The sequence below is a fragment of the Rhinolophus sinicus genome, chromosome 2 (genome assembly GCF_057876585.1).
Source record: "Rhinolophus sinicus isolate RSI-liver-muscle chromosome 2, RSI-T2T, whole genome shotgun sequence".
In the NCBI taxonomy this organism is placed as follows: domain Eukaryota; kingdom Metazoa; phylum Chordata; class Mammalia; order Chiroptera; family Rhinolophidae; genus Rhinolophus; species Rhinolophus sinicus.
The window spans coordinates 119,640,441-119,651,034 of NC_142502.1; the positions used below are offsets into that span (position 1 = coordinate 119,640,441).

Genomic DNA, 10,594 nt, shown 5'->3' on the forward strand with positions numbered 1-10,594 from the left:
TCACTATTTGGCTCTTCACAGAAAAATCTTTTTGTTGATTCCTGTTCTAAATGATATTGCTAGGGAACTTTATTATAATTCTATGTATGGAAATTCTAAAGTTTCACCAGAGTTTATTTTTTTATGACATAATTTTAAAGCTCAGCTGGATGAACAGAAATATAGAAAGGCTATGAAAATCTGGTAAAAGAAGAGTAGTTGGAGAATACTTGCCCTACAAGATAGGAAATATGTCACAGAGCTCTAATAGGTAAAGGACGTGGTGCTACTACAGAAATAGGCAGATCACAGAAAAGACTGGAAAGTGGAGAAAGGGCACAAACATATGATAGAGGTGGTATTTCATGCCAGTTGGGAAGAGATAGGTCACTCAGTAGAGCATGTTGGGCAACTCTCATTGAGACTGGCCATGTAGAAATCATGAAGCTGGATTTCTCCTCTACTCCTTTGAAATAAATTCCAGAGGAATAAAATATTTAAATATGTAAGAAAGAAACTAAAAATATCAGAAGAATATATTGATGACTATCTAAACAATATTGTAATAGAGTCTTTTAAGCTTGACAAAAGACAATATAAAGCAACAAATTTATTAATTTGATAAAATTGGCTACAATGTGAAACTTTTGTACAGCAAAAGTACTATAAGTAAAGCTTAAAGAAAAAATTAGACTGGGAGAAGTATTTTTTCTTCTTTTTTGTTATAGACAAATGGCTAATGTCTCAAATAGTAAAAATAAAACTCTGGTAAATGAATGAGAATCTGAACAGTACAAAATAAATAAGGAGGAAATATACGAACTAACAATAATGCAGTGAATGCAGATGGTCAGAAGGCATGATACTGTGGGTGTTCAACCTTGTAAGTAATTAATGTAATGTAAATTTAAACAAGACATCATTTTTATTGTTTATTTGATTGACAAAGATGAAAAAAATTGAGGATCCCCAGTGATAGTAAGTGTGGAGTAAAGGGCTGTCTAATATATTGATATATTCAATATTTTTGGAGGGAAATCTGGTGGTATAGATCATATTTTTAAATGTAAATACTTTTTGACTCAGCAAGCTGACACCTTGGACATCTGATGTATAGAAAATTAACATAAAGATGTTTTTTGTGGACCTCATGAGTGAAAGCTAGCACCATAGACAAGAGAAAAAAAAAATGTTCCTTGCTGCAGTGAAAAGCTGGAAAGCATTTCAATTGTCACCAGTAGGTTTTTTAAAACAACAATTTATTGAAGTCTGATTGACGTGTAAAATCTTTACATATTTGATGTGTACAACTGCATGAGTTGTATACCATGAAATCTTTACCAACAACATCAAGGCCATCGACATACCTATCACCTCCCAAAGTTTCCTCCCATCCCCTTTATTATTATATCTCCTTCTCCATCTCTTTCTTCTTCTCCTCCTCCTCCTCCTTCTCCTCCTTCTTCTTTTTCTTGTGGTCAGAACACTTACCATAAGATCTACTCTTGCAGCACATTTTAAGTGCACAATGCAGAATTGTTAGCTGTAGGGATCATGCTGTATGGTAGATCTCCAGAACTGACCTCTCTTACGTAACTGAAACTTGGCACTCTTTGACCATTACCTCTCCATTCCTCCTGCCAGGCATGATTTGATAAAATAAGTTGTGATATGTCTATATGACGGGTTTCAAAGAAGCCTTGTAAATGAGGTAGAATTTTCAACGTGGATAGATTCTAAGCACTCTCCTTGTTCTTTAGGAAGTTTGTAATTATGTTTGTCTTCCTGGATCCATTAAGTGCAAAATAATGCACCTAGTTGTCAACCTCATGAAAATGATGGCTATTACATACTTTAAAAATTTTTACGTATTATTTATTACTAGTTAGAGACATTACATTTAACACTATAGCAATTAAGACTTGAAACATATAAATCCATGTTTTAGAACCATGAACTTACATTTGTGTTTGTGTGTATATGTGTGTGTGTGTATGTGTGTGCACATAGTTGTGTGCATGTGTGTATGCATGCATGTGTGTGTGTATGCCTGTGCATTATGTGCGTGCATGCCTGTGAGTGTCAGGTCCCTGGAGAGCCTAACATCCAGCTGAGGAAGCTTCCACACCCCAGGTAGAATTGCTGGTCCCAAGAAAAGTTGCTGCTCCTTTTAAGACAGATTCAGGGGAATTAATAAACCAAGTAAGGGCGTGAACTCTGTGTCCCTGAGGATAAAACCTTTCTATTTGGAAGACTCCTTTACCTTCTGAATGGGATGTAAATGCCAAGGAAAACCACAGATAAGTCTGATAAAATTTGCCATTTGGCAACAGACTCCACAATCATTACTCAACCTTTTGGAAATTCTTGCCTTCCATTTCCTGTTATTCTGGAGCCGTGTCCACCTCTTCGGCTCTTTGGGAATCAGTTCCACCTGGTAACTCTGCCCCTGCCTGCCCACCCCACTCTCCACTTTATCTCCTTCCATCTTGTTGGTCTGGTACAAAAGGCCGCAGCTGTGCCCAAATGCATGGTGCTGCTGGTCCTCCTAACAGGTGCAGGAGTTGATTCAAGGATAGGTTGTCTTTGAGCAGTAATCGCCAAGCTGTTTTGGTTGCTCACCCTTATCACTAAAATATTTTGAGCATAAACTTCCAATATATACTCACTGATTGATTGATGGGTTGATTGTACTAATAGATTATATATGTTATAAAATAGACATGAAGGTGAAAATGAAATGATTAGATTAAAAAATAAATAGATGTTCTAATCTTTTCTCTCCATAGCCTACAGGGGTCCTTTGGTGACCAGTAGACCAGAGGTGGAAAAGGCTTTTCAAGTCTAACTTTTGGGGCATCAAGGGCACTACAAACTCTTTACCTCTCCTCAAGGGCCATGCTTCTTTCCACCGTGATCTGCCGTGTCCGAGCTGCCCACTGGGCTTCTGTGAACCACAGGAAATAAGGTGCTCCAGCCAATGATCCGAACGATTGTTTCTCTTGCCGTTTCTTTCACCCTCTTCCCTCACTTTAAGGCATCATTGCTGCTCTTTGAGCTACATGTATGTCCCCTCTCATGTGCCCTCTCTTTCTCGGTTAGGACTCGTACTGGCCCAACCGAATTTTAAACCATGCAGGTAGTTCCAGCCCCCTCCTCTCCTTCGTGTGCAGAGCTCCTGTTGGGGGTACTCTGCTTCTTCAGCCATCTTGGACTTGGACTTCTTTGCCTAAAACTGTGAAAACATTGGCTGTAATCCATCTTGAGTTAATTTTTGTATATGTTGATTTAGGTTGCAACCTAATAAAATAAGGATCTAACTTCATTACTTTGCATGTGGGTACCTAGTTTTCTCATTACCATTTGTTGAAGAAACTGTGTTTTCTCCATTGAGTGATCTTGGCAACATTTTTAAAGGTCATTTGACCATATACGTGAGAGTTTACTTCTGGGCTCTCTATTCTATTTCATTGGTTTATGCCTGTTTTTATGCCAGTATGACACTGTTTTGATTATCGTAACTTCACAATATGTTTTTAAATCAGGAAGTGTGAGTCCTCAAAACTTTGTTCTTTTTCAAAATAGTTTTGGCTGTTTGGGATCTATTGAGATTCCATATAGATTTTAGGATTTTTAAAATTTATTTCTGCAACAAATGTCTTCGGGATTCTATAGGAATTGGATTGAAACTATAAACTGCTTTGGATAGTGTTGACCTCTTGCTAATATTGTCTTTCAATTCAACAATAAGATGACTTTCCATTTATTTGTGTCTTCTTTAATTTCTTTTAGCAATGTTTTGTAGTTTTTGGCACATAAGGCTTTCACCTACTTGGTTAGGTTTATTCCTAGGTATTTTATTCTTTTTTATGCTATTGTAAATGGAATTGTCTTCTTAATTGCATTTTTGGGTTGTTCATTGTTAGTGTATAGAAACATACTGATTTTTGCATGTTGATTTTATATCCTGATACTTTGCTGAATTCATTTATTAGTTCTAATAGTTTTGTGTGTGTGTGTGTGTGTGTGTGTGTGTGTGTGGTTTTGAGGGTTTTCTACATTTAAAATCATGTCATCTGTGAACAAAGGTAATTATGCTTCTTCCTTTCTCATTTATATGCTTACTTTCTTTTTCTTGACTGACTGACCTGGCTAGCACTTTCAGTACTATGTTCAATACAAGTGGTAAGACTGGATATCCTTTTGTCCCTGATCTGAGAGAAAACACGTTCAATACTTTGGGTCTTTAACCATGGCGTATGATGTTTGCTGTGGGCTTTTCATGTATGACCTTTTTACATTGAGGTAGTTTCCTTTTCTTCCTAGCTTGTTGGATTTTTCTTGTCATAAAAGAATGATGAATGTTTTCAATTTTTCTGCATTAGTTGAGAGAATCATGTAATTTTTGTTCTTCATTTGTCAATGTGGTATATGTCTCCCCTTCTTCACATGCTTCTTGGATCTCTTTAAATATTTCTTCCCAACTTTTAGCTCTCTGATAATACCCTCAGTTTTCAGTGAAACTGTGGGTAAGGATTTTTGTCAATATGTTATATATGTTGTGATATATTAATTTTTAAAATGCATTTGATTCTTCCAGCGCTCTTCAGTCTGAGCTTTAAGAGAACATGATTCTGTTCTTTTATGATCACCAAACCCTCTATTCACAAAACTTCTCTGTGAGTTTTCTTTGGACTCGTCTTTATTTTTAATCTCTTCTCAAGTCCCCAAGTAACCTGTATGTCCCTCAAGAAATTCATCCTGAAATATTTTTCTTTTCTGTGAAACTGCTCGGTATGTTGACTTAACAGTGAGATGAATTAAAACTATAGTGACTGAAGCTCGACATTCCCCTGCATCCCAATACCACCTCCTTATGTTGGGTGTTTTCTGAGTCTATACAACTTAGATGAAGGTCTCAAGCATATCTCTGGTTACTGGTGCGAAAAAAAAAAAAAAAAAAAAAGAAACAAAGAAACAAAACATAATAACTGGACCAAGCAGACATTTGGAAGGATAAAAGTTTTATTTTTAAAGTCAAACTGTACTTTAAAACTTAAGGCTATTTTATCAAGGTTTTATTTATAGATATAATCAATTCCATTCAGAGAGAAATGCCTGAAGAATTAGATCATGAATAAAAACAACAACAACAACATGGAACAAAATTGTAAGGACATAAAGCCTGAGAAATGTCTTGTCCTTTCTGATATTTGTGATTCCCAAGTTCTGCTTCTTGGACAGGTTGTGAGTAGGCAGAGTTGAGGGTAAAATACAGGGGGAATAGCATAAGATTGATCATGAAATGCTGTCTTACCACAATTATTTTCTAAATACAGCCATAATTACACTTAACTGTTATTAGTATATATCACAGTGATGCTAATGAAAATGACATGTCTAAAATGGAAAATTTACATAAAGCTGTCTATTGGAGGGCCATGAAAGCTAGCTGAAAAGAAAATTCAAAACTTCAGCTTGGACATTTTCTAATTAGGTAATTGGAAATTGGATCTTATTTTACCTTTTTATGTTGAGAGGTAATGTTATTTTTTAGGATCAAAAACCTTTCCCCCCTCATGAGTGTCAAAGTAATAAATAAGTGTCTGTCTAAAACTATTATTTTATGGGTAAAATAGATCAGTCTTTGTGCCAGTATTATAAAATTCTGGTTTTAATAATCTAAAGTTAAGGGGTCTACATAGAACTTCTTGTGAGAAACACACACACAGAAATCCAATATCTTACAAAATTATTTATATTTCACTCATGTCTTAATTCTATTTTTAGTAAAACAATGATTAGTAGACACAAATTGTATTGTGAAGCCTTGGTCAGTATGTAATAAATGATTTATCATTACCTACAGCACTAGCCTGTGAAAACAGGGCTAGAAAAATGAAATATGCAGGACAGCCCCAAATTCCTGTGTTTTCTGAAATTGCCAAGCAAATAGGAACCATCCAGATCCTCTGAAGAACTATGTTTAACCCATTCAAATCTCCTGTATGAACTCAGGTTTTCTGCCCTTCAGACTCCGGTTATGGCCTCTGAGGCCGCTGAGGAGTTACAGGCATGACATAAGCTTATCATACTCTGTATTTTATGTAACTAAGCTATAGGAGTGTCAAACTTACCTTCAAAATCTTAGCTTTGTGGTTTTAAAAATCCCAAACAATAATTCTTCTGGAACAGCTCTTTCAAGATCTTAGCTTGGATGGTCCAACTCCCAAGGGCGATTTGTGGCAGGATAATCTCTCGTAAAGGCGTTAGGCTCTATCTTATTTCACATTAGGTCCAAGCTCTTTTCTGGCAACACTGTTTCTGGGTACAGCCATGTGATCACATCCAAGGAATAGATGGGATTTGGGACTGGTAGAAGAACAAACTTAAGCATATAGGTGTGATCCAAAGGGAGATGAACAAGTGTCAGTGTCTGAAGAATCATAATAGGTAATATGAGTATTAATTTAAAAAGTTACACTGACAACAAATAAAACAAGTATATGGAGCCCCGTAGTTACCGAAAACCATGATGCTGTGTAGCCCAGAAAGAGAAGTGAGAGTCTCTGGGCCCACGCAAAGGATCCCTGAAGTCCTCGTCATGCTCTCGCCCAATATTTGTTCAATCAGCATCATCCTTTTAGGATTTCTGTTGACATAGGGAAGTAAGGGACTTTAGCTCCCTGCTGCTTCAGGAACTCTTGATCCACACGTCCCCTGACCATCACAGACAGGAACACAGAATAAACCTAAGGCTTGGTCCGTCACCGGTCAATTAACCCAGTACAGGAACTGGTCAAGTGGCTTGGTAGGGGTGGCCAGTGACATCCAGTCCTGTCCCACAGTGGCTGCGACCATCTGTCTACCCTCTTCTCTGATAGCTTGGCTTCCAGAATGCAGATCCTGGGCCACCCCCACCCCTGACACACAGCGGTAAGTTTGCTTGGAAGGGGGGACATCTGGGAAGGCTTCCTGTAGCAATCTCCAGAGGCTGAGTGAGATAAACAGGCTTCACAAATTGGATTGACTAGACAATGAAATATTTATTGTAATTCCTCCTCTTTTTTTTTTGAAGTACAGCATTCCTTGTCATCCCTGGGCTGAAGCCTGTGTACATGAGAGGAATTCACAATTAGATCAGAAGTGGCCTGCTTCCACTTACTGATGACCTCAACCTGCAGCAGGCAGAAGGCAAGTGATTGTATCTGCATACATGCAGATGCTTTTTATTTTTTTTGATTTTTTAATAAAATGGAAGTCCATGAAACAAAAGGAAGCAACCCAGAAAACCAGCTTGTGTGATCGTCTTTCATTAGTTCTTAGTGTATGTAGTATTTTCTGACATGGGTGAAAACCAAGGCAAATAACTTTCACGTTGCTTTAAAATAGACGTTTAATATGAATAATGTTTAGTTTTAAAGATAGTGATTTTTTTATTTACCTTGACTGTCTAATAAAAGCCAATGGAGAACTGTGGGATTATTCAACTAATTTATACCAAAATGCTGATTTCCCTTAAAATATTGAAGTAACGGAAGAAAAATCTAGCTGTTATACATCTGACTTGTGTGATTAGTAAGCAAGGATTGTTTCTGTGTTAGTTGACAAAGTGTTTGCTGCACCCTCAAATCAAGTCACATATCAGTGGAAAAGCATTGCAGACTTGTTATAAAAGAGGGTTTCAGCTTTCTGCCAAGAGTGGACAACTGTCTTCAATGCCCACACTAATTAGTAATTTGGCTTCTAAATGTTTCAGTCAATCAGTAGTCAACACTGATGGAGAAAGATGAAGTTTCCTCATCTGGGTATAAGATGTCTCCTGTTTGGGGCAGTTCCAGCTCCTGCCATTCCCCACGGGGTCCCACAGTTCAGTGAACCTCCTTGATATTCCCAAACCTGTTCGGATGGTTTCCTCCTCCGTGATTTTCCATCTGCTGTGTGCTCCTTTCTTCTCTCTTACAGCAACGTCTTGACGGGAACCCCCTATGGGAACCCCCTACTTCTATCCTCACCTCCTCCTTTTTGCCTTTCTGATCCATCCGACTTCCACCACATCCCACGCTGAGAAAGGCCTCTCTCCATTGGGATCCAATTTCATCCTATTCCCGCCTTTAAAATATCACTTTTCTCCTTTCACCAGCCACACACATTTACTGAGTGCCTCCCTTGCTGTAGTTCCTGCTTGGGTGGTGAGAATTACAGACAGTCCCTGCCCTCACGGGGCTCATATTCTACTTGAGGAGAAAGATAATAAACACACATATGAAATGATGCCAGGTAATGCAATGACAAAAATATTGAGAGGTTTCTCTCGTCTGACTTTCCCAGAACACTGTGAACTCTGAGAGCAAGTACTGGTGAATCTAGCTGAGATGGGAAATTCGCATATCAGATGTCAATAGATGGTGAATTAAAGGAGAATTTAGTTGACTTTTAACTCTGTCCCCCCACATCTTCCCAGCACTGGAGGATGTAAAAAAATAAAAGTTCGTTTTACTTTACAGTTGGAAAGTTTTCTCTTCTCAAGAAATATCTTTGTGACATTTTCAGAGATAATAAGGAATCTTCCATCTGACTAGGAAACAACAAGCAGTTTATATAGAAAGGCACATTGTTAGAAACATCTGCCTGTCAATTGATTCATCATTCACCCATGAGACATGTAAAAAATGATGGTTCTGTACTACAGGTTTTTATTTCTATTAAATTCTATGGCATACAATCTTGAAGAAACATTTGTAGTCAATATTTGGTAAAAAGTCCGATTCAATCAAGTAAATAAAGCATTAGAAAAAATTATTTCATTTCTTTGCTAAACTAAAGCCATTAAGACTAATACAAGTAGAATTGAGGACAAAGGATATTTAAAACAAAGCAAAACAGTGAGATCCATTGCACATTTGCATTTTAAAATTAATTGCTACCCTAATTATTCATCAGTAGAAGCATAAATTAAGCAAATATAACTTAGAGTAAGCTTTCAGACACCCACAGGATTCTCCCCTCAAGAGTAAATTGTCATAATGGTTCAGTGTGATGGTTTATTTTTGCTGTCTCTTCCATGATTGAGGAAAGAGAAAATTGGAAATGGAGTCTTCTGGAAATGAAAAAGACACTCCAGAGAAAGAGACAGACACAGGTAGGTACTTTCAATTTTCCCCTGGAAGGTGTGAGAGGGTAATAACCAATAAAGAATGTTGGGGGGCCAAAGAACTGCTTTGAAAGTATTGAAGTTGCACTTCCATTAATATTAAGTGCAACTCCATGACCCCAGTGTGCAACCAACCGGTGAAAAATGCAGTGAAGCATGGGGTGTTATTCATCTTGTCTTGGGTAGATACCGTGTTTCCCCGAAAATAAGACCTAGCCGGACCATCAGCTCTAATGCGTCTTTTGGAGCAAAAATTAATATAAGACCAGGTATTATATTGTATTGTATTGTATTATATTATATTATATTATATTATATTATATTATATTATATTGACCAGGTCTTATATTAATTTTTGCTCTAGGAGACGCGTCAGAGCTGATTATTAGGCTAGGTCTTATTTTCGGGAAACATGGTAGGATTGACTGATTTGAGTCTTTGCTTTATTTGCTTTCCCTTATACCATGTCAGTGGAGCTTTAGGCATCTAGCACAGCTGGAATATTTTTTCTGTCACACAATCAGACATGTATTGTTGGCGATCTCTCTCAAAAGCTTATAAAACCACACAATAATGTTAAATAACAAAAAGCTCCAAATCTCAATGACTTAAATAAACTGTCACTTATGCTCACGCTCCCTGGGCTGTAGGTCAGCTGTGGCTTGGCTGATCTAGGCTGGGTTCAACTAGGCAACTCTTCTCCAGGTATGTGCTACATGTGGGCCAGTTGGGACAACTCCGCTTTATTACTCTGCCACAGGTTGAGCTCAGGTCTGTTGCACCTGTCTCTCATTCTGCAAGGATCATCTGATGGCATAGAACTATCTGACTCACGATCTTGTCAAGGCAGAAGTGGAAGCTCTCAGAGGAGTGGGTATAAACATGCAATACCTTAAAGCCTAGGCTCCAAATTGGCATATGGGTGTGTCTGCCCACCTTTCATTGGAAGCCCCAAAGTCAAGGTGAACATCAGTGGGATGAGAAAGTAAATCCTTCCCATGAAGGGGAGTGTGTGTTTGTGTCAGGTGGGGAGAGAAGTAAAAAATAATTTTACTGAAAAATAATTTAATCTACCATAACTCTCTATGTTTAAAGGAAGACCTTCATTTTCTGATTTGGGCCTTTACACATGAATTATTTAAAGTTTGCCTTTTTCCCTCATGGGTTTGTTAATTATAAGTATGTTAGATTAGCCAGAAAGATCTCTCAGTAAGACAGATACATGGAAGATTTAGAAAGTTCCATGGATGAACCCCCAGCAGCAGCAGGCTGGTGCAGCCCAAAAGAATCTTCATCTTGCTGTTTGAAGAAGGGTCCATGAGATGTGGTTCTGCAGGTCTTACTTGGCTTCGGGGCTGCGCATTGAGCTGCCTGATACAGACCAGACGGGCAGGAATTCTGCCTCAGCAGATGTGTGCATGACTTCACTGCTCCGATTTCAGCATCACCTCTCCCCTGTCA

General features: G+C 37.9%; 1 protein-coding gene across 39 annotated transcripts in view; it reads left to right on the forward strand.

Annotated features, from left to right (window-relative positions):
- The window catches only part of LOC109458236 (uncharacterized), a 136,981-nt gene that overhangs the window by 65,523 nt on the left and 60,864 nt on the right, over positions 1-10,594 (forward strand). For 29 of the 39 annotated variants that reach the window (XR_016020410.1, XR_016020409.1, XR_016020411.1 and 26 more), the window contains 2 exons: positions 7,063-7,173; positions 9,053-9,121. Coding sequence is in view for 4 of the 39 variants with exons in the window: in XM_088795997.1 (XP_088652123.1) it covers positions 9,070-9,121 (52 nt within the window). In the remaining 35 variants the exon portion in view is untranslated. Of the gene's footprint in view, positions 1-7,057; positions 9,122-9,893 lie in introns of all 39 variants that reach the window. The other 10 variants (XR_016020416.1, XR_016020419.1, XM_088795980.1 and 7 more) reach the window with 4 other exon arrangements.